This window comes from Echeneis naucrates, chromosome 12 (assembly GCF_900963305.1).
Source record: "Echeneis naucrates chromosome 12, fEcheNa1.1, whole genome shotgun sequence".
Classification (NCBI taxonomy): domain Eukaryota; kingdom Metazoa; phylum Chordata; class Actinopteri; order Carangiformes; family Echeneidae; genus Echeneis; species Echeneis naucrates.
This window is the reverse complement of record NC_042522.1, coordinates 18,925,469-18,952,976: the sequence shown is the minus strand read 5'-3', so window position 1 is coordinate 18,952,976 and position 27,508 is coordinate 18,925,469. Positions and strand designations below refer to the sequence as shown.

The 27,508-nt window shown below is 47.0% G+C and overlaps 2 protein-coding genes across 2 annotated transcripts; one reads left to right on the top strand and one right to left on the bottom strand.

Moving 5' to 3' along the window:
- Positions 1-1,886: 1,886 nt before the first annotated feature.
- On the top strand, positions 1,887-15,544 carry pitpnm2 (phosphatidylinositol transfer protein, membrane-associated 2). Its single transcript, XM_029515830.1, has 26 exons — positions 1,887-1,979; positions 4,483-4,697; positions 6,061-6,182; positions 6,432-6,665; positions 7,993-8,331; positions 8,423-8,518; positions 8,695-8,799; positions 8,889-8,953; positions 9,289-9,379; positions 9,513-9,666; positions 9,740-9,929; positions 10,003-10,122; positions 10,211-10,422; positions 10,504-10,679; positions 11,411-11,581; positions 11,679-11,822; positions 11,925-12,089; positions 12,180-12,428; positions 12,713-12,861; positions 12,941-13,057; positions 13,395-13,511; positions 13,626-13,774; positions 13,960-14,109; positions 14,272-14,455; positions 14,539-14,667; positions 14,975-15,544. Exons 1-26 carry the CDS (start codon positions 1,902-1,904, stop codon positions 15,344-15,346), a joined length of 4,293 nt encoding a protein of 1,430 aa, XP_029371690.1. The 5' UTR covers positions 1,887-1,901; the 3' UTR covers positions 15,347-15,544.
- Positions 15,545-20,015: 4,471 nt separating this feature from the next.
- On the bottom strand, positions 20,016-27,105 carry LOC115051787 (kinesin-like protein KIF2A). The gene is made up of 21 exons (XM_029515442.1): positions 27,030-27,105; positions 26,113-26,207; positions 25,796-25,915; positions 25,260-25,314; positions 24,667-24,792; positions 24,181-24,281; positions 24,000-24,095; positions 23,764-23,818; positions 23,508-23,670; positions 23,342-23,432; positions 23,202-23,265; positions 23,027-23,118; positions 22,651-22,793; positions 22,360-22,564; positions 22,086-22,196; positions 21,936-22,003; positions 21,761-21,853; positions 21,351-21,495; positions 20,951-21,052; positions 20,737-20,872; positions 20,016-20,652 (listed from the first exon to the last, which is right to left on the bottom strand). The coding sequence occupies exons 1-21, from the start codon at positions 27,088-27,090 to the stop codon at positions 20,567-20,569; spliced, it is 2,208 nt and encodes a 735-aa protein (XP_029371302.1). The 5' UTR covers positions 27,091-27,105; the 3' UTR covers positions 20,016-20,566.
- Between the last annotated feature and the right edge of the window lie 403 nt (positions 27,106-27,508).

Below are 27,508 nucleotides of genomic sequence, written 5' to 3'. Positions count from 1 at the left end.
TTAATTTGTCCAAATTCTAATTCTTTAAATGTGTTATATAAACTCTAAAAGAGTTACAGGAGAACTTTCTGCAGCTTCTGACTTTAACTTATTTATTTTTTGTACAATCACTCTGCTGCTAATTTAAGTTCAGCTCACGGTGCATGAATTTTTAATTATATTAACAGATATTTGCCAAGAAATAATGACAAATACGTGGAAATAAATCAGCATTATTTCATCCCCACTGTTCCTTCACAGTTTGACTGAACCAGGAAGTGAATTGAAAACCTCCATTTCATCATTTCTAATTTGTCCAACATGGATTCTTTGAGCCAGAGGAAGCTGAGAGTGATGAAGGACGCTTCAAAACTCAAAGATTTTGTCTTCATAATGACAAAAAACAGAATGTTGGTGTTTCTGAAAAATGAATTCAGCAGACCAGCCGTCTGGATGCAGGAAGCTGTTTTGGATGTGCTGACTCATCGTCCACTTTGCTGACGGAAGCAGATAAAAAACAAAAAGCTCCGTCTCCGTGCCTGAATCAGTCCACATGCCCCTTTTCATCCGTCGCCGTCTCTCTACTTTAGGCGCTTCCTGCCTAAATCCAGGACTCGAGCCGTCGCAGCTCTTTCCTCTGCTGACCTTTGACCTCTCTCAATAACCAGGTGTTTCAGTGTATCTGTGACTGTAATTCAATGATGCAAGTTCATTAAAGCATCACAAATCTCTGCCGTCACAGAGAGGATGCTCTGAGGCAGTTTGTTGGGATTTAAATGTTATCTCTTCATGACTAGTTCAAATGTTTTTGTCGATAACCGTCTCTGTTAGTTTATTGTGCCTTTATGAAAAAAACAGCGTGACGGTGCCGTTAATAATCTCCCTGCAGGGTTTTAGTAATAAACTCCACACTTCGTGGTCGCAAACCAGAAAATATTTGTCAACGTGAACGTATAACAGTTCAGTCTATCTTCCCATCTGAGGTCGTTAGTCTCTCGGTGTTTGTGGCTCATCAGCTGCAGCAGCCTGATGAAACATACAGTACACAACCTGACCACGCACAGATGGACCGACACACACAGACATTGTGACACAAATGTCATATCTGACATATCAGGAGTGATGCTGCTGCCATAGATGTCACTTACTTAGAGTCAGGTGCGTGTGTGTGTGTGTGTGTGTTAACTTCAGTAATCATAATCACAGCGGGACATAAATGAGGTGGATTTACAGGAAGATATAATTCATTCAAAAACAAAAAGAGATGATTTCATTAATTAAATTATTAAAATCTGTAATGAAACAATAACAATAAATAAAATGTAAATATGGACAAAGAAAAACGTTTCATATAAAACATACTTTTAATTTGACATCTCAGCCCGTCTGCTTCCTGCATCAGATTTACAATCCGTCCTAATCTGTTAGATTAAGTAGCTGCTGTCATGTGACCCCCCCCTCCTGTCAGTTTGTGGCAGCAGGTGAGACAAACAAACGCCACAGTCCACCGCCGCCGCCGCTGCTGATGTGTTGGATGGGCGTGTTGCATCAGGACAACAGGAGGCCGAACCTGGATTCAGGCTGCGGGGGGTTTCTGGGTCAGTGGATTACCTGTAATGGATCTGTAGGAGGGCCGGCTGGAGGTCACACCCAGGAAGTGTTGGCTTGATGTCTGGCGGTGGAGGGTGGAGGGGGGCGGGGTTTAATCCCTGATGACGCCTCCTCTGGTTTGACAGCAGAAGATAAAACCTGTTTTCTTCTTCTGCTCCTTCTCAGGTGTGAAGAACGATGACTCCCATCCTCGCTGCTTGAACATGCTGCTCGGGTAGCGAAGAGGAGCGACCACCCCTCGTACACACACACACACACACACACACTCTGGACACACACGCTGAGAGAGGCGGCCCAATCCCAGCACAGCCATGCTGATCAAGGAGTATCGGATCCCCATGCCAATGAGCGTGGAGGAATACCGCATCGCTCAGCTCTACATGATCCAGGTCAGTGTGCGTCTGCTGCTACAGCCTCATCCTCACTGACTCACAACATTAACACACAAATTACAACAATAAGGAAAAAGACTGGACAGAGACAGAAGACGCTGCTGCTGTTTTTATTTAATCTCGATTGTCTTTCATTCTGGATGAAAAATGAATGTAGATTATTGATCGTTGTGTGACGAATCTTGTGCTTCATAAATTCACAGCTCATTTTGTGTCTTTTTTTTTTTTTTTTTGCTGTGATTTCACTTCACGTCTGTTAACAAGTGACAGATTCAATGCGGCCGGTCAGTTTGTTGATGAAGTAGAAGGAAGTGTTTTCTCTGCTAACACCAGTCTGGAGTCAAGGTGTGTGTTGGGGTCAGGAGGTCGAGGTGTTCCTGGTCAACGGGTCGGTGTTGGTCTGCAGACCAGATGGTCCTCCATCTGCCTGTGGGTTGTGTTACATTTAGTAATTGTGTGGCGACACAAGCAGACACGTGTACACATGGCTCTAATTGTGGCGCATTAGAAATGGTTGTAACTTGTAACTTTCACTGAGTGAGCTGGAGAGAAAACAGAATCAGTTTCTCTTCATTCGTTTGGATCTCTGTGATGGTTGTTCGGAGGAAAATGGAAAAAGTGTGAAATTAAAGAACGCAGACGATGTCTGAAAACAGAGAGACGGAGCTCCACTTGTCAGGAATGTGTCTTTTGTTTTACGTACACACACACACGGACCCCTCCTCCTGCTCAGCGTCACAGCTGAGAGCCAGGTTGCCGTGGTAACCGGGTGACATCAGCCGTAGCATGGCGGTAGCTGCCATCATTTGTTAGTGATATGAATGAGGGAGGGGGGGGGGGGGGGCAGACATGATGGGTCAGCCGCCATCGCCATGACAACGTCACAGTTCACGTTAGAGAAGCAGTCCTGACTTCATCATCCACCACCAACACTAAACCAGCCAATGTGGATCCATCCGCCGCTGAAAGTAGTCCCCAAACAGAGCTCTTTAAATTCAGTCTCTCCGTTATGACTCGACAGCCTTTTTTAGCCTTTTTTTGATGACATCACTGTGACTTGGAGATTTTTGTGACGATGACTCCTGAATGTGACGGCGGTGCATTTTTAAAAGTTGGGAAATCATTGAAGTTAATTAGAAACCGTCCTGAAGGGATCATCCCTCCGACACGTCTGATCTGTGTATTTTCTATTTGAGCCACTTAGAGGCAGAATGGGAGACATCTGTCGAACCTCTGAGCTTCTGCTGGTTTTCACTAACTAAGAGTGTTCCGGGTCCACCCAAAGATGTTAGATTGTGTTGAAATCTATGGGAAAACGGCCCTACTTCTTATCGGATTCAGCTCAGTCTCTAGTTTCAAGTTGTCTTCTTGTCCTCGTGATTAATATTATTATTATCACGATGGCTGACGGACACACTAAAGCAGGCTTCCACTTCAGCTCAAAGCGTTTATCTTCAGAAAACCCGACTCGGAGGTGGATCCTGAAATTTGAAGTGAGAGAAAAGAGACTTTTGAGGAGAGCAGCGTCGACACAGAGACCAGCTATTTTATTGTTGTTTGTGTTGACCCAGATAAAAACGTGCTGATCCTTAAATCTCTCTTCAGTGTGTGTGGTCACTGTAGATACTGTGTTCTGCCTTCACACGGTGATTGAGACGTTTTCATTCCGTCCATTGTAATGAGCTGCAGATCGAGGAACGGCGCCACGTGAATACAAATCATCACCGCTATTATTAACAGCAAGAGCGGCGGGGCTCGAGGTTAAAGGAGCTCAGATTAAACATGGGGCTCTCTCCTCAAGACTTTGGGAGGTAATATCAGCGATGAGGGTCAGGGCAGGCAAACAGCTGTCATCTAGGAGGTGAAAAATAAGGTTATTCTGTCACACACCGAAGGCCCGAAGTCAAAGCTGGATCACAAACACACCCTGTTGTAGGTTTTCACTTTCAGTCGTTTGTCACTTTGAGGGGAACTCTCTGCTGCCTCTTCAGGGTTTGGTTTGTTCTGAGATCTGATCTTATGACATCACGTCGCCTGTGTTAAATATCTGGATTCCTTCAGTAGTTATTTCTGGACGTCAGTAATCATCATCAGCGTCAGCTTTTCGAATAATAGCCAAATATTGATTCATTATTCCACGAGACATTTGGGCTCCTGTATCAGATTCCTGTGTTTTTGTAAACAGCCCGTTGGCACTCAGACCCTCTTAAGTAGATGCAGTGTGTTTATAAACTGATGCTGTAATCCCCGTAATACCCGGCTCAGACTTACAGGATCTGAGGGCTCGGACCATCTGCTGCCTTTTACTTCAGGATCCTGACCGTTCCAGCTCCTCTGCAGGGAATTTTAAGGCAATTTCTTTTGTGTGTGTGTGTGTGTGTGTGTGTTTCACAGCTTGGCTTGGAAGTAGCTCTGGGAAATAAACAGATTTACGTTTAATAAGAATAAAAACTCTGCTGCCAAGTGATGCCGCTCCAAAGAACTGGTGGTGTGTTTTCAGAAAAAGAGCAGAGAGGAGAGCTGCGGCGAGGGCAGCGGCGTGGAGATCCTGGAGAACCGGCCATACGAGGACGGCCCGGGGGGGTCGGGGCAGTACACCCACAAGGTCTACCACATCGGGAAACACATCCCGTCCTGGTTCTGTGCCATCCTGCCCCAAGCCGCCCTTCGAGTGGAGGAGGAGTCCTGGAACGCCTACCCCTACACCAGAACCCGGTGAGGTGTCGGGTTTGGTAAGATTAGCTGACACCGGCTGTACAAAGAAGTTGGATTGTGTTGAAGTCTATGGGAAAATGTCAGTAAACGTTTCTGTGATGAGTTTATGGTCTCAGTCTGAAATATAACACGATGTTCATTTCTTAAATGATGGTATGAACTATTATTATTATTTTTTATTATAACTTTATTTATAAAGCACTTCTTCACAAAATTACAGCTCAATCCAGATAAAAGAAAATCTGGATTCTGGAGTCACGTCAGCAGGGGAGCAGCAGGTCTTAGTTGTTGGTCCAGTATGTTACTGTAGATTTAACAGCATTCGATGAACTGTGAGGACTTTAGGTTGGAGAATACACAGCAGGGCAGATTCCAAACTCATCCTGCCCGTGAACACGCAGCTGACAAGCTATCAAAACAAGACAGCTCGGACTTTCAGGAAACTTAAATCACTCCGTTGCCTTCTGGGAAAACGTTTGCTCCTCGTTGACACTTCAGCTGGCATTAACTAAAGTAGGGAGCCTGACCTTTGAGTAATAAAACGATGTTAAAGGGGTTTCACTGTACGCCTCCCACATTCATAAATGTGATGAATGGAATAATGTTTGCTTGATATTGCTGAAGGGGATTTTTTTTTATTCAGCTGAGTAATCACATCTTCAGGGTCTCTGGTTGCCAACTCGGTGTCAGACTTCACAACGTCCTCTGGTTGACTAAATACCCCGAGACCCAACGGGCCGCCTTCTTTTTCACATTCACTTGGCACCAAAAGCAGCACAGTCGATGCTGATGCTGTGAGATTAGATTTACGGGATTTCATATAAACTTTGCAGCTCCTGCAGAACTCACAGAACGTGTCACATCTTTATAAACTGCTAAAAGCTTTATCTTTTTGTTACAATTCAAATATTGTCGTAAATGTTACAGCGTCCTTCAGCAAAGTAAAAGTTTCATTACTGAGCTGAACTCAAAAAAAGTTCAGAGCATTAAAGGCCCATATTTGACTCTTCTGCTGTCTTTTATTTTGAAGGGTTGAAATTTATGCCTTTAAAGAACCAAAAATCATCTCAGTGTAGTTTTTCATCTCCTCTTTGCAGCCATAGCAACAACAGGTCAGTCAGCCAATCAGGAGAGAGGATCTGTTCCTCTTCTTCTGATTGCCGTTTAGGGGCGTGGTCGAGGGTATTGACTCGTTGTGACATCACAAAGTCACGGCTGCTTTTAAGGTTCAGTTTCTGAGTCCAGACTCTGAGAGCTTTGAGACTTTCAGTGCTTTAATGTATTTATCCGGATGGACACCAGGACATTAGTGAACCGTTTGGACTTGGAGATTGTCACACATCGTTCTTCTTCTGTCCCTCAGGTACACCTGTCCCTTCGTAGAGAAGTTCTCCATCGACATTGAGACGTATTACAAACCCGATACTGGAAACCAGGGGGACGTCTTCAGCCTGTCGTCTGCAGAGAAGAGGCAGAGGACTGTGGGTGAGCGAACTGTGTCTGCAGGATCAGATATCAAACATCCGCTGTGATATTTGCAGTGAAAACACAGGCGGGAGTCTGAGAGCTGCTGTTCAGCCTCTGAATACTAAAACTCAGCAAGCTGCAGGGAAAATGTGCAGACACGTTCCCTGCACGTTGTGATTACATAAAAGACACACACAGACACACACCGCTGGAGGCAGATGTGGCAGCATCTGTCCTGCTGAGCTTCACCTTGTTGTTGTTGTGCAGACCCCATAGACATTGTGAAGGACTACATCGCCCCTCATGAGTACCTGGTGGAAGAAGACCCCAAGCTGTATCAGTCCATCAAGACCAAACGGGGCCCGCTGTCGGAGGACTGGATCGAGGAGATCAACCAGAGCCCGGGTCAGAACCCCGTCATGTGCGCTTACAAGCTCTGCAAAGTGGAGTTCAGATACTGGGGCATGCAGTCCAAGATCGAGCGCTTCATCCATGACGTGGGTAGGTACGGCCCGGTCCAAACCTTTCTGAGTGTGAGTGTGAGCAGCTGCGCCCTCAGAAAAAGACTTCCTGCTCATTTCTTAGATGTTGCTCCATTTACAGGGAATATTATGAGATACAAGCCGTGGGCTGTTTGAAATCAGCCAGCAGGCCACCGTCTGGCCTGGAAGGAGAGACAGTGCAAAAGTTAAAGTTCTGGGAAAGCAAATGATTAAAGCTGTGGAGGGCAGAGGAAGAGGTCTGGTTCTCTGAGATAGCGGAGCGGACCGGATTGAGGTCCTGCTGGTTCTGGACTCTTTCTGTGGATCAGCACTTTAACCTGAAGCGTCCCCCGTTTGTTTGTTACAGCACATCATGAGTACGATCCATATCTGCTCCGTCTTTGTTCTAATTTGTGCTGAAAAGGTCTTTGGGTTGTGTAACGCTGCACCTTTCCCGCTTTGTAAATAATCTATTTAGTGATTTCCATGTTCATGCCTAATTTCACAATGTGTTCGTGGCTCTTTTCTCTGGATATTATTCTAATAGCTTTCTCTGTTTGCTAATTTGGGCTCTTATTACCAGGATGGATGTTTTATTCATGATCTGCTTGAAGGGTTTCAGGGTTTTTATAACCAGCTGGTGCTTGTTTAGGAAGGAAGATATTCAATCATCTTCTACATCTTATCAGTGTCCGGGTCGTGGGGGGTTCTGGAGCCAATCCCAGCTCACTCTGGGCGAGGGGCGGGGCCACCCTGGACGGGCGTCCGGTCCATCACAGGGCCAACACACACACACAGACAGAGACCAACAATTTAGTCACCAATGAACCCAAACAGGATGTCTTTGGACGGCACAGCACTAACCACTAAACCGCCGTGCTGCCTCAGGAAGATACTGATTAAATCTAAATCTCCTGTGAGACGGCAGACAGCGCAGATGAAATATAGTTTATATCAGTGTGAAGTCACACAAAGACGAGTTGGTCAAAAAAAAAAAAAAACATAAATACACAAAACTGAACAGTCAGTTTTCTGAGTATAACAATTCAAATCTCTGAAGAAATGAAGCTGCTGGTCCAACAAATTAATAAAAAAAAATACATTGTAGAAAAAAACTGCAGATACAAAATAAATTTTTTTACATTTAAATTAATATAAATGTAAAATTTGAATTCACATTTAACATTTAAATTCACACCAGAGTTGTACATTTTCCCCAGGAGGAGAATTCTTTAAGTTTAATGATAAAAACTTTTCGTTTCAGCTTTAAAGTCCAGTTAAAAATATATAAACCAAGGCCATATTTCAGATTTTCTCATTTTGATGCTGCCCGTCTGTCTGTCCAGGTCTGCGTAAAGTGATGGTCCGAGCCCACCGGCAGGCGTGGTGCTGGCAGGACGAATGGTACGGCCTGACCATCGAGGACATCCGGCAGCTGGAGCTGGAGACCCAGCTGGCTTTAGCCAAGAAGATGGCCCAGTACAGCCTGAGCGAGGAGGGGGGGGCGGAGACCAACGGCTCCTCCGCCAGCCAGGACCAGGAGCCGGGAGCCGAGACGGCCGGGCCGAACGCAGAGCCAGAAGGAGGCGGGGGGAAGCCGGGAGAGTCACTGGAGACACGAGGGGAGCTCACCAAGCAGTGGTCGACCTCCTCCAGATCCTCCAACAGGTCCTCAAAGAGGGGCGGTGAGGATCACCATCTTCTGCTGCATCGGTCAGATATCACGTGTTCGTTTGATTGGCTTCACGTTCTTCACCGTTTTCTTTGGCTGTGCAGGAAGTCCGTCTCATCAGAGCATCTCAGAGTGGAGGATGCAGAGCATCGCCCGGGACTCAGAGGACAGCACAGACGACGAGTTCTTCGACGCTCACGGTGAAACCTGCTGAATTATTCATAAAGAGCATTTAAAATAAATGTTTTCTACAGAAAAAACTTTCCACTGTTCTCTTAGCTAAAATTACTCGTTCATGTGAGGAGGTTTGAGGAGGATCTGAACCAGGATCCGCAGCCTTGTTAGATTCAGGTTTGTGTGTCTGCGTGTTGTTCAGAGGACTTTTCTGACAACGAGGAGATGTTTGTGAAGGAGATCACCAAGTGGAGCTCCAACGATCTGATGGACAAGATAGAAACAATCGAGGTCGATGAAGCACAAGGTAAGACCAGATCCAGATCCAGATCCAGATCCAGATCCAGATCCAGATCCAGGACTTCACGGCTGATTGAATGAATCGTGTTTCCACAGAAACTTTGTACCAGGAGTCGGGCGGGGAGTTCACTGTGATGAGTAACGAGGAGGTGCAGATGGAGGTACATGAGAGCAGCTTTGACTGTGACACTGCAGCTCAGAGGGATGATCCTGAGCCTCGGGGGTCAAAGGTCATTCATGGGCAGTGTGGTTCGAGCCACCTGCCGGAGCTTTCAGTCGCTCCACACGGCCTTCCTCAGTACATGCAGCTGTTTTTGATTAAAATGATTCAGCTGATTGTTGTGAATTGGTTTCCTGTTCATCGTCTGGTAGATGTAGTCTCAGTACTTTTCCCTGCATGTTCCTGATTTATCTCCCTCTGTTTCTCCTCTCCTCTTCCTCTCCTTCTTTCCTCTCCTTTGTCTCGTCTCCTTGTCTGCTGGCGTCTTTCTTGTAGGACTGCTCGTCTCAACAGTGTCTCCAACCGTCCAAGATTCACGTCCTCGTTCTGGTCCTACATGGAGGAAACATCCTGGACACCGGCTCAGGTACGACAACGACCTGACCCTAAAACAAACCTCAGACAGTATTCATCTCAAAAGCCAAACAAATGATAATTCATATTCACTGTTTGTTAGTGTTCAGGTGTGTTATGTTGTTGTTGCTCTTGTGTGTCTGCAGGTGAACAGAACAGTAAGCAGGGGGACGTGAACACGCTGAGCGGGGCCTTTGAGACCGTGATGAGGGTCCATTACCCCACGGCGCTCGGCCGCATCGCCATCCGGATGGTGCCCTGTCCCGCCGTGTGCGTCGACGCCTTCTCCCTCGTCTCCAAGTGAGTGTGTAACATGGTTTGATGTCCAGCCGAGGGGGGGGCTGGACCGATGATGACTGTCTCTGCTCTGCAGTCTGAGCCCCTACAGCTACGACGAGAGCTGCCTGTCCAGCAGTCAGGACCACATCCCGCTGGCCGCCCTGCCTCTGCTGGCCACCTCCGCGCCGCAGTATCAGGACGCCGTGGCAACCGTCATCCTCCGAGCCAATCAGGTGTTCGGCGACTTCATCAAGTCTCTGGAAGGGGCGACCTTCAACGGCCAGGTCAGCGTGACGCCCGAAGGTCTCCTGTGCTTCGCTGAGTGTGCGCTTGAGCGTGTGGTGTTTTCTAACGCAGGTGTGTGTCATTGGCGACTGTGTCGGAGGAATCCTGGGATTCGACGCTCTGTGCAGCAGCTCCGTGACGGTGTCGGAGAGTCAGAACAGCAGCAGGCGGGGCAGCACCATCAGTGTGCAGGTATCAGCCTCAGCAGCCCCACAGCCATCTGCATCACGTGAAGACTGCTTCCTTCGGTCTCTCCCACATGTCCACCTCTGTCCCTCAGGACGCAGACCTCCTGTCTCCGGGCATCGTCATTAACAGCGTCTCGCCTTCCTCGCCGTCTCTGGAGGGAAGTCGCCATCTGAGCCGCAGCAACATCGACATTCCTCGCTGCTCGGGGCCCGACGACCCCAAAAAGCAGCTTCCACGCAAGCGCAGCGACTCCTCCACCTACGAGCTGGACACCATCAAACACCACCAGGCCTTCCTGTCCAGGTGAGACGCTGTTTGATTCGTTTTACATCCGTGTGACTTTTTAACAAACCTGCATTTATCTTTCCTCCCCGGCGGGAGCAGTCTTCACTCCAGCGTTCTCCACGGAGAACCCGGATCTCGGCGCTCCAGCAACAGCACGATGCTGGAAGGAGGCTCTTTGGGAAAGTTCGACTTCGAGGTGACCGACTTCTTCCTCTTCGGCTCTCCTCTGGGGCTGGTGCTCGCTCTGAGGAAGACTGTGGTTCCCTCGCTGGACGGTGAGCTCATGTTTATTCCTCTGTGGGATAAATGTCTCCAGCAGCTGGAAAACAGGTGTCAGAGGTTAAAGGTCATGTTTCTGCACTCATGTTTTGGCTACAAGATTTAAAAGACAGAAAAAATGTAAAAAAAAAAGACTCTCCTCTGGATTACTGACCTGCAGCTGTTACAGTCCGAGCTGATTTCATTCTGGTTGTGGATCATCCTGAATTCTATTTAAGAACCAGCAGTTTGTTTCGCTTCTTTAATCTTCTTTATTTTTTTTAACAGACAGATTAAGAAAAAACCAGATGTGGCCAACAACTTTTGGTTGTTGTTTGATTTATTTGTCTTAAAGATCGACGATCCAACTGCGGAACTGTTGGCTGATTTTTAGATCAGAGACATAGAGCCTGAGGGAAATTCAGCCGTCTGCTGCTCTCATGCGTACATCATTCACACAACAAGACACAAAAATTGTGCAAACATGCATAAATATATACAGAGAAACAAAAGACACAAAAAAATAGTCTTGCAGTTTTACAGCTTTAAAGATTTGTTATATTCGGCTTCATATTTCTCTCTCTCTCTTTTTTTATGACCTTTTCTTTAATAATTTTGCCGCTCTCTCTCATTTTGTCAATATGGAAGATTTGTGTTTGTGTGTAGTCGCAGGTCCTGGTTGTGCGTTGTAGAAGATGAATAATGACAAAAAGCTTCCAGGTTAAATGTCCCTCCTCCTCCTCCTCAGTGTCGGCTCTCCGTCCGGCCTGTCAGCAGGTTTACAACCTGTTCCACCCAGCCGACCCCTCGGCGTCGCGGCTGGAGCCGCTCCTGGACAAACGGTTCTACCTGCTGCCCCCCTTTAGTGTCCCCCGCTATCAGCGCTTCCCTCTGGGCGACGGACACTCAGCTCTGCTGGGTGAGCAAACGCGCCGCGACGCATGCAGCTTTCACATGCTTTCACGTGCTTTCACGTGCTTTAACATGCCACGTCTCTCCTCCATCTGGCGTCCCAGTCGACACTGTGCAGAGTAACCCTCACATTCTGACGGAGCCCGGCGGTGCCGCCCCCCAACGCTGCCAGGAAAGCACCACGGTCAACGAGACGTCCATCCCCGTCCCCGTCCTCAACTGGCCCAACTCGCAGCTTCCAGCAGAAAGTGTGTTTCTGTTTGTCTTCACAGTCCGGGGGGGTAAAAGGCACCAAGTCAATGATTCCTCAGTTTTAAAGTGAGAAGCTGACTTCTCTTCTGTCTCTTCAGTGGACGCTCTTCACGCACAAATTACTGTGGACGGCCAGTTTCCATCATCCACCTCCTCACCAGGCGTCCCCCACCTTCGCTTCGCCCGCCGAGCCAGCGAGGCCAGCATAGCCAGCCAGGTGTCGGGCTTGGCCGACTCCTACACCGCCTCCAACATCGCCACCAGTAAGTTGACCTCTGACCTCAAGCTTTGGCCCTCAAGCTGACGGTTTATTTTCGATGTTGACAGTCTTGTGTCCTCCCTCCAAACACCAGCACACAAAGTGAGCCCCACTAAACGGTCCGGTCTGCTGCACCAGCTGGCTCTGCCCTACAGTAAACTCACCTCTCGGACTCCGTCCCTTCGCGTTCGCTCGGCGGTCCGTCGGGTGTTCCCGAGACCCCGCGGCGTGGAGTCAGAGCAGAGCTCTGACGTTAGCTCTGACATCACAGATTTCACTTCTGACATCACAGACATCAGCTCGGCCCCCCCGTCACCCAGGGTGTTGCAGAACGTAGAGCAAGGTACCCTGGGAGATGCAGTGCGAGGACATGACGCTCCCCTTCTTCCTTCCTTCCTCTGGAGTAGTCTTCCTCGGTAGTCCTGTCTGAGACCAGTAGACCTTCTTGTGTGACTTCCCAACAAGTCTGAGCTGTTATTCTCCTCCGAGTGCGTTTTTCACGTCTCCTCACGCAGGGCCGTTTCCAGCTTTGTGGGGGCCGCTGTGCTGATCTTCCTGATCTGTTCCTCTGGATCAGGACGTCTGAACTCACCCCGTCTCTCTTTCTTCTCTCCTCCCCTGCTGCAGTTGCCTCTCGGTGGTGGGGCAGTAAGCGGATGGACTACGCTCTGTACTGCCCCGATGCCCTCACAGCGTTTCCCACCGTGGCTCTGCCTCATCTCTTCCACGCCTCCTACTGGGAGTCCACGGACGTCGTCTCCTTCCTGCTCAGACAGGTGAACGGAGTCCGGCCGCCGATTTCTGATCAAACTGAAATGCTCTGCGTTGTTTATGTATCTGTGGTTTCTGTTTTAGGTGATGAGACACGAGAACTCCAGTATTTTGGAGCTGGATGGTAAAGAAGTGTCTGAATTCACTCCGTCCAAACCTCGTGAGAAGTGGCTGCGCAAGAGGACCCACGTTAAAATCAGAGTACGAGTCACTTCTTCTTGTTTTATCTTCAATGATGAAGCTGCATTCATTTTGTTAGTTCAAAAAAACAAACACAAAATACATGAATGTTTTTTATTTTTTTATCCCACTTATAGCTGAAGCTAACTATAAATCCCAAAGTGACCTTTAAAATCACCATTCATTTCTTTGAAGAGAGCTGATACTAATTTGATAATAAATAATGGTTTATAAAAATGTCAGGAAAACAGGACAGAAAAAAAAGGGAATTATTTGGTACCTCCTGAACTTAAACTAAGATTTGGAGTCATCTGGACAGATGATCAGTAGAAGACTTGTTTGTCTCCCTCTGCGTCAGAACGTGACGGCCAACCATCGTGTCAACGACGCCGTGTTCACGGAGGACGGAGCCCAGATGGTGACGGGACGTTTCATGTACGGCCCGCTGGACATGGTTACCCTCACTGGGGAGAAGGTAATCACACACTCAGCTGTGACCCTCCGGGAAAAAAAGAGCCGTTACATAACCGCGTCCCCATCTGTTCCCTCAAAGGCCGTTCATGGGACGAGTGTTTGTTTTTTCTGGCAGATCGACATCCACATCATGACCCAGCCGCCGTCCGGAGAGTGGGTGCACTTCCACACGGAGCTCACCAACAGCAGCGGACGGATCTCTTACGTGTTACCTGAGAACAAGAAGCTGGGCATCGGGGTGTACCCGGTCAAAATGGTGGTCAGGTGAGAGAACACGCTGTTTGTTATTCTTCCTTTTGGCCTGAAGGCAGCAGAGAAGGAAACACAGATACACACTGCTGAGTTCTGCTGCTCAGTCCGTCTTTCCAGGATCTTATAAAATCCAGCTCTGCTCTGGTGTCCTCTCAGAAATTGGCCTGATAAGGTGTCACCCTCCTCGTCTCTTTCAGGGGTGATCACACATTTGCAGACAGCTATCTGACTATTTTACCTCGAGGAACAGAGTTCGTCGTGTTCAGTATCGACGGCTCTTTCGCGGCCAGCGTGTCCATCATGGGCAGCGACCCGAAGGTCCGAGCCGGAGCTGTGGATGTGGTGAGGTGAGTCTGTCCCTCAAGAACATTTACTTTAGAAACATAAACTTCTTTAAATATGTGAATTATACAGCAGACTGCAGGAAGTCTTTTGTCCCCTTTCCTGTCCAGTATTAACATTTTATGACGCTCTCTTCGTGCCCTCTGAATCTTTATGGCCTTTTTCAGGTACTGGCAGGACTTGGGTTATTTAATCGTGTATGTAACGGGCCGTCCTGACATGCAGAAGCAGCGGGTGGTGGCCTGGCTCTCTCAGCATAACTTCCCTCACGGCATCGTCTCCTTCTGCGACGGGCTGGTTCACGATCCGCTCCGACACAAAGCCAACTTCCTCAAATCCCTCATCAACGAGGTAAAGGAGGCCGCCGCGGTGTGATGAAATGCTGGAAGTCTGTGACCTCCGCACCGCCGCTGACCTCCCTCTCTCATTATCAGGCACACATGAGGATCTTCGCGGCCTACGGCTCCACCAAGGACATCTCCGTGTACACGTCCATCGGCCTGCCGCCCTTCCACATCTACATCGTAGGAAGAGCCTCGAAGAAAATGCAGAACCAGTGTCAGGTACATCGGTGTGCTAACCGTCAGGCCTCACGTTGTGTTAACATCTCTTTTATCACATCAGCACATCGGTGTCGGCGTTAAAACGGAGCACTTCACTTCCAAAGGTTCATCAGATGAATCTGAGGGGTCATGAAACGATGAATGTGATTCACTGGATCATTTCTTTGGTGAAAGCAGCGATGTCGATGAGCGACGTCTCAGTTAGCTTCTGTTTTATATAATATGACATAATGCAGGACTTTATATTCATGATGTAGATTCCTTTTTTATTTTACTGTGTGTATTTTCTAAATTCTGATCATTCCAGTTCATCTCGGACGGTTACGCCTCCCATCTGTCCCAGCTGGAGTACAACCAGAGGTCTCGTCCCGCCAAGTCTGCCAGCGCCCGCATGGTCCTCCGCAAAGGCAGCTTCGCCCTCGGAGCGGCCGGGGGAGATTTCCTCCGCAAGCGCAACCACATCTTTCGCACCATCTCCTCCAAGCAGGCCGGCGGGGCGGGGTCGTCCTCCCCCAGCCAGTCGGGCCGGACTGAACGCACGCAGAGCCAGTGTGAGGTGGAGCGGGAGCGAGGCGCGGCAGCAGCGGCGACCCAGAGGAGTATGAGCATAGCGGCGGGATGCTGGGGCCGCAGCGGCAGCACCAAGGAGGGCAGCGGGGGGCTGCTGGGCCCCAAATGATTCAAACAGGAGCCACGGTGTTCAAGGCTCCGGCCTGGACCACCATGATCTCTGGGCAAAGAGAGGACAGGAGGAAGTGGGCGAGGGATTGGAGTCAATCAGAGGAAGGTCTGTCCAGGAGGAGTGGACCGATCAGGCCGACTGAAGACTCTTCTGTAGCATGACTCTTTTACAGGAAAACTTTTATAGGATTCGTTTAAAAATCAACAAGGAAGGATGAAGTGAAATATTGTAAGCCTTAAACTGATCTTGTTTAACAGGACCCCCCCTTCTCAACACACACACACATATACAATACGCTGTCCAAACATTCACACTCATGAGCTCAGGACAAACTGCAGAGCTTTCACTTCTGTTTCTGCCACGCTGTCGGCACCCAGCAAAGACCGGCAATAAGTACGAGAAGAAAGGAGAGAAGACGAGTGACATATGAAGGGAAATGGTCAGAGTTTCCCCACCTAATCAAAAAAAACCCAGATGTTTGTGGTATCAGAGCTTCAGGTTTATTCATCCAGAGTCAGATTATGATATGATATTATGACTGAGCTGCTTTAGCTCCATGTTTGGTCTCCACCGGCTCCTGAGGGAAACTTTAGCTGCTGAAATGATCATCACCTCATAAAACTGAACAAACTGGCTGCTTTTACAAAAAGATATTTGATCTTTGAAACCAAAAAAGTGACCGCAGAGCTCGATACCACAGGGAGTCCGCGATAGAAGTATCATTTGGGTGAACTGATTCTTTCCGGAGCGAGCCGGATTAGAAAATCTTGAAAATATATTAAAGTGCTTGTTGTCTTAGTCACAGAGCTTCTGTGTTCATCACTGATGTGCTCCGAGCTGCTCGCTGCCGTGTTGTTTTATCTCCATGTGGCCTCTGGGCCGTCCAAGGCCTTAACGTCCACCCAGACAGTCAGTCCGCTGATGGAACAGGAAGCAGAAAAAAGAAAAACAGGGCATGCAGCATCAAAGCAACAACTGAGACTCTGTACAGTCCGCAGCAACAATCCCTTTATATATCCATCTGCTTTCAATACCTCTCAGCCGCCCGTCGGTGGATTCTGTTTCTGCTGCTGGTGTGGCGATCCCCGGCTTTTTGCTCGTTTCCAGCAGGATGGACCTGGCAGGAGTCCAACCTGAAAGCAATTCAGTGTGAAGGTCACAACAGCTGGGTCGACCTTTCGTTGAACGTGGAGTCCGTAAACATCTTTGTTGCTTCCGTCTGTGAACTGCAGCAGAAGAAGAAGAAGCCGCCTCACATCTTCAGTCCAGCGGGCCGATTTGCACACATCGCCCTCACTCAGTTTAAGGCAGTCGGCTGAAACAGGTTTTACTTCCCAGTCCAAAGTCGGTTTGTGCCCAGAAGTCAGTCTTCGCTGCGCTGCAGTGGAGGGATGGTGGCACGAAAAGGCCATTTCCTCCATAAAGAAGAAGGCTTTGATTGAAATCCAATTATTTGGGCTCAGGATTCAATTTTGAATCTTTTCTGTACAAAACGTTCTCCAGACGCCTTATTTACTGTATTTAACTCAAAATGGGTCCAAATTCAACGAGAGCTCATTTGCATGAACACTTTTCATCACACGAGCTTCAGATAAACGTGGATTTATCAGGTGAAGCCTGTTTCAGCGTGCAGACAGACAAATGATTCAGAGTGAGGATCGTTATTTTTCTGTTTTTCTTCGACCCACCGAAGCCAAAATCATTCTGATACTGTAGTGAATCAACTGTGTGACCTCATTGTTGTTTTTTTGCACTACTTTACAGGAAATAGACTCTAGTTTCCATCTCATGTTGCTGCGTCTCAACACTTCTGTAGAGCATGACGCGTTTCTTTTGTTTTTTAAATGTGCCAAACCCCAAAAACCTGAAGAATTTAGACGGAGTTTTCAAAGTGTGACACAGAGACAAATCCAGACATCTTCTTCTGTTGAAGCTCCACTTTGAAACTACACTTCCCACAATCCTTTGGGGCGCTGGGTGAGCTGTTTGCAGTGAGACACAGCTGTCAGCTGATTACTCTGATTTCTGGTGATGAAGCGTCTTTTTGGATGTTTATTCTCTTCTGGCATCGAAGAAATCAGCAGAAACTGTAAGTCCCGAAGATCCAAACTGTCTGTTTCAGTGCTGGAGTGTCTGAAAGCCCCTCAATTCAGAACATTCAGGCCACGTGGTCCAAAACAGCTTTAACAGAAGCTTTTAAATTAAACTTTCTGGAAACCACAGACGATAATAATATTAATAATAATAATAAGAAGAAGCTGTTTTGAAAATGCAGTTTCAGCTGTGTTGTGGCTCTCAGATACAAAAACACTGACCCCCCCCCCCCTTTGGCTGCTGAGTTGAATGTCTTCCCCCCCATTTGAAGCGTGTACATAATGTAAAGATGCATATGTAGGTTATTTATTTACCTAAAGATCACGACACTATTCTGGAAATTTCAGGTGAAATATATTTGAAAATATGTAGCATTTTTTTTTATTTTGGCGGTCATGAAGGCTACGGACCAACACAGGAAGGTTTTCTTTTCTTTCTTTCTTTGTTTGGTGGTTTGTGTTTCTACCAGTGCAATATTATCGTTCCAATCGCAGCCAGGCAGATTAATCCACGACCACAGCAGATCAGCCCACCGTCTGAAAACACACCGTCGTGAAAACTATTTGTATTCCAGCTCTTGTTGACCTCTGCTGAGCGTTTTATAGGACTTGCTGTATCTGTTTTTCAAACTGGACTATTTTACAGAACCTTTGAAATAAACTCAAGACTGGTTTTTCAGTCGGCAGTGGGTGCATGAGAAATACTAAAAAATAAAAAACCCAGAAGGAAGCAGCTCTATTTAACAAGCTGTTGCATGTCATCCAGTCAGATTGGAACTACTTAACCTTCATGCTTAATTATAATAATAATAATGTTGATAATGATAATAAACCAGTTCTGTTGTCCACATCATCTTCGCTGTTTAATGAAATATACATCTGAAAAGTTCTGCTGGTTATATTTGAGATTATTGTAATTATTGCCACTTTCAGATAAACAGACCTGAATGTTTAACTGCAGCTCAGTTTTAAATCCACAGTCCAGTTTCTGTGCAAAGGTCTGTTTTATTTCAGTTTGCTTTGGTTTGCCAGGTTGTGAAAAATCTTCTCTGATTATTTGACATTTTATTTAACTGGGAAATCCACAAACCTTCAGATTTATCCTAAAAAGGATGATTAAACAGCAGCTGGAGGATTTTTTCCAACCTGGAAACCTGAAAGTTGTTGTTAATGATATATTTAAATGATTAAATATCAGTGAATAGATTCTTGAACCAATCACAATCTTTTATCCTTTTTAGAGGACGCCTTATAATAAAGTTTCACCAACATCTTATGTGATTTATGGATAATCACAGGTTGTTGTTCATCCTGGAGCAGCAGGACATTTTTTGTACATACACAACTGTAATAAATCATCCCAAACACTATAGAGCAGTACGTTTGTGACAAATATTAAGGTGTTAAAATAATTGGTGGCAATAATTCATATATATTTTGGATATACGCAGTATTTAAAATTAGATTCACACGCTCAAATAAAAAAAAACCCTTGATTTAAATGCCCTTACTTAGCATTTATTAGCAGTATACGTTTATTTTTACACTATCATGTCGTTCTGAGCAATATAATTACATCATGCCTTTAGTATTTCTATGTAACTTCTATAACAGTTAATTAGATGATGCAATCATAAATTTAAAAACAGTATTAAACCAGTCTGGTTTTATTCACATTTGATTACAAATGTAATGTTATGTCATTTATTCTAAAAGCATGAATTTGCTGTTTATACGCAGTTACAGCGGCAGATTTCCATTTTGAAGAATATATTTCCGTTTTTTATCTTCACATGAATCACTGTAAGTTGTTTTCGGTGTTTATTCTGCTCATGCGTGCTAACTTAGGGGCCGTAGTGTCGACAGATGGTCCATTTCTACATGTTGTTGGCAGTTTTTATTCATGACAGCGACAAACTGATTCAAACACTGTGTGTGTTTAATCAGCTGAGTGGGAATTATTTCTGTAGAAACTGACGTGTGTGTGTGTGTGTCAGAAGTTTGACCTCTGACCCCGGCGCTCTTTACCATTGTCTGTACTGTGGAATAAAACCCATTGGACGGTAACACAACACGAGTATGTGCGTTTTTATCTGAGCTGTGTATTTTGGTTAAATATTTGCCAAAGAGAGTTTCAGCTTCAGAAGTTGGAGAGTAAAATTGTTGGATTTTAGTCTTCATCAGTTTGTTTTGCTGTAGTAAAAAAAATTATTTATCCAAAATAATTGTCAGAACTAAAAATTTGAACCATCAACATTAAATATCTGTAAAGAAAAACAACATAATTCCTCCTACTGAACATTTCTAGCTTAGATATAAACTAGAAGTTAGTTTACATCATAAGACCAGAAAGAGGTGAAATAATATTAATTCCACCTTTCTTAGGAAAGATTATATTTAAAATAAACAAATATAAAGAAATCTTTATACTTTTTTACTGGCTGTGTAAACAACAGCTTGTGTGATCGAAATATGGAGGAAAATAATGAAATAAATCTGCGTACAGCCGTGAGATTCAGCATCTCTTTATTATGGCAAATGAAAAAAACAGTTTCTGTAAATGCTGTCTGGGAATCGGCTGCTTTCTTTGATTAGGTCGCCATCTTCAGGTCAATTCATGTCATGTTACGTTATTTTTCGGCTTTTTCTCAGTCAAACCTTTTTTTTTATTATTATTATTATTCTTATTATTTTTTATTTTTATTTTTTTACATACAAGTATCAACACAAACACGCGGCGGCTCATTTTACACACAAACTGGACATGCCCTGTTCTGCCCCTCGGGGGAATATTGCACCAAAATGGCAACAGCTGTTTATAAAATTGGCCGTGGTGAAGAAAAGCCGTGATTGACTCTATAAAAAATTCACCTTTTTTTCTTCTTCTTCTCCTTTTGTCACTTAAATGAAGCACTTGTGACTTGGAACACGAACAGGAAGCTGATAAATACACTTCAGAGGAGGATGGAGAGCGACGACGGTCTGCTGGTGGACGGACGGACGGACGGATGGAAGCGATGGCGGCCTGTACAGCTAAAAGGTTTGAGGGGAAACCAAACACAGAGACAGTAAAGTCGTAGAACCAGCTGAGCTCCTCGGCGTCCGGTCAGTAACACAGTTACGTCTATAGCGCTCGAGGCCTCTTTGGAGTTATTTGTTTGCTGGCCTGCTCCTCTTCCTGCAGCGTACAGCGGAAGGACTTGACTTTATCTGAAAGACAGAACGGCTCTAAGAGTCAAAGGAACGTTCAGAGAGACGCTTTTAGATGTTAGGAAGCTGCTGACGTGACTTCACCTCTCAGCTCGGTGAGAATGTCGATCTTCTGGTCCAGGATTTGCTCCAGTTGAGTTGCATATGACTCGACGTCGTAGTCCACCTCCTCCGTCATCTCCAGAAGGACCTTCTCATCCTCCAGCCAGCGGATCGACTCCTGTGGAGGACGAGAGTCACGTGGACAATGGAAATCTGCTGATAGTCAGTTTGTGAAGACATCTGTGCAGACTCAGACCTGGAACACGGCTCTGTGGTCCTCCAGAACCTGCTCCTCCATCTCCACCAGCTGAGAGACGGCTTCATGGAAGGTGAAGAGCTGTGGAGAAACCTCCTCCTCCTGGAAGAGACCAAGACCACGTCTTCTTAAAGTTAAACTTACGACTCCATCTGGACTTAATGGTGAAGCAGCTGAGATGTTGAAATATTTATCACTAAGCTCCATTTTTAAAACAACTTCTGACTCCTCACAGGCCTCCGGTCTGCTTCAGTGACTCTGCGGTCTCTAAATCAGCATCAGGTTTCATTTTCTTATTTTTAAAACTCAAACTGTCATCGTTAGAACTTAATTTGATCCGGAACAAAAAAAAACAAACTCTGATCTGATGCCATTTTTATAAAACGGCTGTGTGTCTTACGTTCTGTTCACAGAGCAGCTTCAGGTCGTCCCTCTGCGGGGAGCTGCCGACCCCCCACTGGGCCTCCAGGACCTCCAGCTGGTTGACGTGCCCCCCCTGACGGGTGTCCATCGCCACTGCAGGGTCCACGGCGAGCTCCTTCACCCTGAAACACATCAGAGCTGCTGGTTAACGCCAGGAAACCGCCGACATCAGCTGGAGGTGAGAAACCACAATGAGCAGACTGTCAAAACAATTCTGGACATCTTTATTTTAAATGTCACGCGATATGCAGAAGAAGATATTTGTGTTTTCTTAGATCCAAAAACTGTCTCAGCGGAGTTTAACGTCTTCTCTCTGTTTTCACCAGACACGAGTTCTGATTGGACAGGAAGCGACAGGAAGCGGAAGTTGATGTGAAAAGGTCGTACTCGTAAGTCGGGGAGAGCTCTGAGCGACTCCCGCCGCCGCCGCCGCTCTGAGAGAACGGGATGTCTGAGGGACTGATGCCGAACTCCTTCACCCTGGAAACACAGAGGGACACAGACGGACACGTCAATAAGACACGGAGAAGAAACGGAGACGACGAACTGCTCGGCAGGTTACCTGTTGGCGTATCTCAGCGTGTTCAGAGTGTTTTCGCAGGACGCCATTCCCGGAGAGATGGTGGCGATCTGTGGTGGCGAAGCAGCATCAATACGCATCAACAGCAGGTTTAAAGTGAGTCCAGGAGCTTCAGAGCGCCGGCGGTCTTACCATACAAGTCCTGGAGTTCTCTCCTATGAACGAGTCCCTCAGGACCTGCGTTAACTTGCTGGCTCTGAAGGGAGTGTGAGGTTTGTTCCGGCCCAGGGCTCGAATACACTCCTGCACAGACGCACAAACATTGTTAACAACAGACACACTAACTTTTCTCTTGCTGGCTCGGAGATGGCGCTCGCCCTTCTTGTCCCTTTCTGTGAAACATCTTGAATTCTACAGTTTTCAGACTGAATGACCTCTGTTCAGGTTACAGAAGTGAGCGGGAGACCTTGAGCGCCAGCAGACTCTTGTTGATCTCGGCTCCTTCCAGACGAGTCTGGCGGTCGGCGCTGGACGTGTCGGCCCCTCGCTCGTTCCCGGCCAGGTCGATGAGGGAGAACTTTCCGTGCATCTTCCCCCGTCGACGCAGGATGATCTGAAACACGGCGTGGCTCCGAGAGGAGTGAGCGTTGGCCGAAGTCTGGCCTGACGTCCTGAAGGCAGCACGCACACACACAACAGGCTGAAGTTAGTTTGCTCTCTTTAATCTGACGTTCAGACGGCCGCTCCGCCGTTTTACCTGCAGCTGTTTCCCATTTCGATGAGTTTGAGGACGTCCTCCGTGCACTTCACCTCCCGCTCCTGCAGGCCGACCACCTGAACCTGCTGCTTCCCGTCCTCCAGCACACGTAGCTTAGCTTTTCGGTTCAGCAGGTCGAACACCTTCAAACAAAAAGCTCAACTTCACATCCTTTACTGAGTCACAGGAACAAAACATTGAACTCTGAATGTTCTCTCTCATCACTGTTATCGTATATAATGTCAATGTCACTCCAATAAAGTAAATCACATTAAAGATGCTCAAACTTCTTTAACTCTCAACTGCTTATTATTTTCAATTCACAGGGAAGAAATGTGTTTACACATTTATGAACCCTGATGGTGTTCAAACTTGCCTTTCCACTGTAAATCTCAAAAAATGTGGCAAAGACTTGCAGATCGAGCTTCTTGTAGTTTGGCTTCTTCAGCATGAGAAAAACGTCTCTGGCTGTGAAGAGACAGAGACAGACCTGAGTGAAACGGAGAGCAGGAAGTGGCGGTGAGGGGGGCGGCGGCGAAGGGGAGACTGACCGGACAGAGCGTAGATCCCTTTGGAACAGTCCTGGTTCTTTCCTGAAAAGTCGCCTCCCATCGTCTGGAAGGAGACGTGAGCGTTACAACAGGAAGTGGGCGAACACCAGCTGGTCTCAGCGTCCAATCAAAACACTCACGTGTGTTTTTCCACTTCCGGTTTGTCCGTACGCGAAGCAGGTCGCCATCCCTCTCTCGAAGATGGTCTCCACCAGCGGGTGAGCGGTGAACCTGCGAGCAGAATGGCGTCGCCGTTAGTAACCGGACTCCTCTCCTGGTTTCCTGGCCGCGGGACGAAGGCGTTACCTGTAAACCATCTCATTGGTGGAGTTCTCGTCGAAGGCGTAGTCGAATCGGAAGGTTTGGTTCTCCAGGTAACGCGTCAGGTCGACCTTCTGCTTGGGCTCGTGCACCATGACCACGTCCTTACTGGGGATGGTGATCACGTCCAAATCCTTCACTGACAGCTCTGAGGGCGCACGGTGATGACATCACTTCAGCTTTGGTTGTGAGTGAACGTAAACAGGAAGGATCCAGACCTTCAGAATAAAGCTCCTCTTACCTTTTTTATTGAGGGGACGTGCACGCACACAAACACATATCCTGTGTTCCTCAATCTGAAACATGCACAAACACACAAAAATGGTCCGATCAGAGCATTCCTATAAATACGGGACCTTTAAATTTAAATTAAACTGATTTTATTTACTCAAAAAATCTGATGGAAATAATCTGTCTCCAAAATATTTGGTCTATGTAGAAAAAGATGTCGGATGAAAAACGCTGAAACAGACTCACCAGGTCATTCGTGGTTAAAGGTCTGTAGTCCAAACTGGCTCTGAAGTCTCTGATCATACACATGATTTCATAGTTTGGTAAATTCACATCCACCTCCTGCAAAACAGACCGAAAACAGAAGTCAGCTGAGAGAAACTACAGCCAGAGACGGTCTGTGGGTGTTCCTAATAATCTGACTCACCTGAGCTCTCTTTTCTCTGAGCTCCTGCTGCTGAAGTCGTCTCTTCTCTCGTTTCTCCTGCAGTTTCTCCACTTCCTTCACACAGTTGGATTTCCTCCGTGCTGGAGGAAGAAGAAAAAGAAATAAACAACAAAAACTAGAAAGCGTGTTGAGTAGGATGTCACACGAAGAGAATGAAGTTATTTTGATTCCCGGTCGTCTGGACTTTTCTAATCCTGCGGAACATTTTCCATACAAGCTGATTATTCTCATGTCGGAATCAGTTGGAGAATTACTGATGTAATGTGATTCTACGATGGTCCAGATGTCTTATCTGATTTTGTTTCCACAGTAACAAACACAGCAGCTGCTGTAGAGCGAGGCTGTGAAAGAGCCTTTGACGTTCTGCCGCTCGCAGCTGCGTGGCGAGCACGACATCACCAGCCGGGGCGACACGCCCTCCTCCACAGACACAAAAACAACAACAGCTGATGCATGTGGCGTTACCGTTCTGCTGCTGCTGCTGGATCTGAGCCTGGCTGAGGGCAGGCTGGGGGGCGATGGCGGGCGGCGGCAGCTCGCTGACTTGGCTGTGCTGGCTGGGACGGGCCCGGGTGGTTCCCACAGACGCAGCTGAGGAGCACAAAGTCCAAACAAAAGAAAATTCTGTTAACGCCTCTCTTCTCTGCAGTTTTGGGCTGATCGTCTCCAGAGAGACTGCTTTTGGATCATTCAGAGGAACAAAGCTGAGAATCAGAAGCTTTGATTAAACGTCTCCTTGTTCTGTCTGTTTTTACTGTGGAAGCAAACGCCATCTTCATTTTTTTTTTTCCGTGCTGAAAAAGATGCGAAGCAAACAATCGATGCCTGTTTAACTCATTCTCACTCTTTAGATCACAGAGACAGAAAGTTTGTGACTATGAAGTTGGTTGAAGAAAAAACCTTTAGAATTTGGGGACGTTATTCTCAGACTTTAGTGTCCGATAAGAAGCCTAACAATGATTCTGGTGCATTAAGTCTGCAGGGGTGTGTCGTGGAGGTAATTAACTCCGGTTCAGGTTGTGGGTTTCTTGTCGTCTGCACATGAAAATCAAACATACCTCGATTCTCCCTCGGAGCGTTCTCGGCTTTTGGAATCGCTGTGATCCTTCTGGTCTGAAAGAAGGACACAGAAAGGCTGTGAAATAAACTGTGAAGACTCGGGGGGTAAAGGGAGTGGGGGGGGGGGGCAGTCAGTTAAATACAGAATTCAGGTCAGTGATGATTTTGGAAACATAAAAACAACCTAAGAAAATCTGGATCGATCGGGAGAAATGATCAATTCTGATAAATAATTTATCTTCTCAGACTTTCAGTCAATAAATATCAAATATTTACCGGCTCCAGCTTCCCATTGGCTGCTTTTTCTTTGTTTCATATGAAGCCAAGCTGCAGGTCTTTGGGCTGTTCAGATGAATCTGAAGGTGTTGGAGGTAACTGACCTGACTTTTTTTTCTTCAAAATTAAAGTCTGACATTTTACAGACAATGAAGAAAACGATTTGCCCTCTTGGAGAAAATAAAGCAGTTTCACCTGAACTTTCACAGAGAAGCTCAAATCAGATTTATGAAGACGTGTTTAAACATTTTTAACAGACCTTGGTCACTTTGCTGGCTTTGGTGACGTTGGAGGGAGGAAGAGGAGTCTCAGGACTCTGTGGTATCTCCTCATCTGGGGCAACATCCGGATTCAGGGCGAAGATGCTCTCCAGGTCAATCTGGTTGGGGGGGGGGGGTCAGAGAGAGACGGTGACACAACCAGGAAGGAGACCGTCAGAACGAATGACACAACATTGTCTGAGCTACATCCTCCTCGAGCTGTCTCTACACTGTCATGAAAGTTTCCTCAGATCTGATCTGAGCTGAGATGATTTCTTCCTCACAGGAAACTTCTTTTTCCAACACAGAGCTCTACCTCCTTCCCTTTCGTGTCCCCGTTCTCGATCCACTCCACCGTCACGCTCTCGTTGTCCTCGTGCAGAGAGGTGACCATGGCCTGGTGTATCCGTCCTGCAGAGGGAGGAGGAGACACACTGAGTCACAACGCCACGAGCCGTGAGACGCACACACACACAAGACAAAAGCTCGGTGTCAGCTGCTGCAGTTTGAAAACTAAAATAAGATGCTGATGGGTGTGGCTCAGGAGGAGGATGAGCCTGAACCCTGTCATTCGTGTTGTGCTGCATCACTGAGCAGACAGAACAAGATGAAATAAAACAAATAAAATCTGACATCTGCAGCAGGAAACGGGCGGCTGTGAGGAGCAGCCAGAGGCCCCACCATCCGTCCATCCACCCATCCATCTGGGATCAGGAGGACACTGCTGGCTGCTCATCACATCCACACAGGTGGACGGGTGGATGGATGGATGGACTGATGGATGGATGGATGGATGGATGGATGGACTGATGGATGGATGGACTGATGGATGGATGGATGGACTGATGGATGGACTGGTGGATGGATGGATGGATGGACTGATGGATGGATGGACTGATGGATGGATGGATGGACTGATGGATGGACTGGTGGATGGATGGATGGATGGATGGATGGATGGATGGATGGACCCGCCCAGCTGGTGTGTGCCCATCTGACTGACACTAACTCCAGCGTGGCAGTAACCCCCCCCCCCCCCCACCTTCCTCCACCCTCCACCCTCCACCTCCGGCTCCACCTGCCCGCCTTTAACGGCTCCATGGCTCGGTGCCGAGGCGGCGGAGGACGCCAGCCGGCTGTAGCCGCCTGCTAAGCTAACCTACCGGGCCCCCACCGGTCCTCCCAGCCGGCCGCGGCCGGCGGACGGAGCTCGGAGCCGGCGTGTGAACTCACCGTCGCTCCGCTTGATCTCCACGTAGATCCCCACGAAGATCTTCCCGAAAATCGCGGCCATCTCTCCGGCTGGCTGCGGCGTGTGTGTGTGAGTGTGTGTTTGTGTGTGCAGTGTGTGTGTGAGTGTGTGTTTGTGTGTGCAGGAGCTGCTGCAGATTCTGAGGTCACTATCGGTCACCGGAGGAGAGCAGAGGAGGCTTCTGCGCATGCGCGGGCGGTGTCGCCGACAGCGTCTCCTGTCCGCTTTTATTTTTTATTTATTAAAATATCACAAAAATACTCAAAATGACTCCCACAAAAAACAATTCAGATGTAATTTTATTTTATTTTTATTCTATAGAGGAAATACATTTCTCAGAACCAGTAAATTCTTAAAACTAAAACCGACACGAGCTTGTATGTGATCTTTTTCAAAATATAATTTTATTTTTATCTTCTTACTTTAATTTTCTTATTTTAATTCTTCTGTCTTTCTTTTT

Excerpts from the sequence above, each read along its gene's own strand:
- pitpnm2 (XM_029515830.1), top strand. The coding sequence starts at position 1,902 with ATGCTGATCAAGGAGTATCGGATCCCCATGCCAATGAGCGTGGAGGAA. Across the intron at positions 10,123-10,210 it reads GCAGCACCATCAGTGTGCAG|GACGCAGACCTCCTGTCTCC; the intron begins GTATCAGCCTCA and ends TCTGTCCCTCAG. Across the intron at positions 14,110-14,271 it reads GGAGCTGTGGATGTGGTGAG|GTACTGGCAGGACTTGGGTT; the intron begins GTGAGTCTGTCC and ends GGCCTTTTTCAG.
- LOC115051787 (XM_029515442.1), bottom strand. The coding sequence starts at position 27,090 with ATGGCCGCGATTTTCGGGAAGATCTTCGTGGGGATCTACGTGGAGATC. Across the intron at positions 22,794-23,026 it reads TTGAGATTTACAGTGGAAAG|GTGTTCGACCTGCTGAACCG; the intron begins GCAAGTTTGAAC and ends TTTTGTTTGAAG. Across the intron at positions 22,004-22,085 it reads AGAACTCCAGGACTTGTATG|ATCGCCACCATCTCTCCGGG; the intron begins GTAAGACCGCCG and ends TCGCCACCACAG.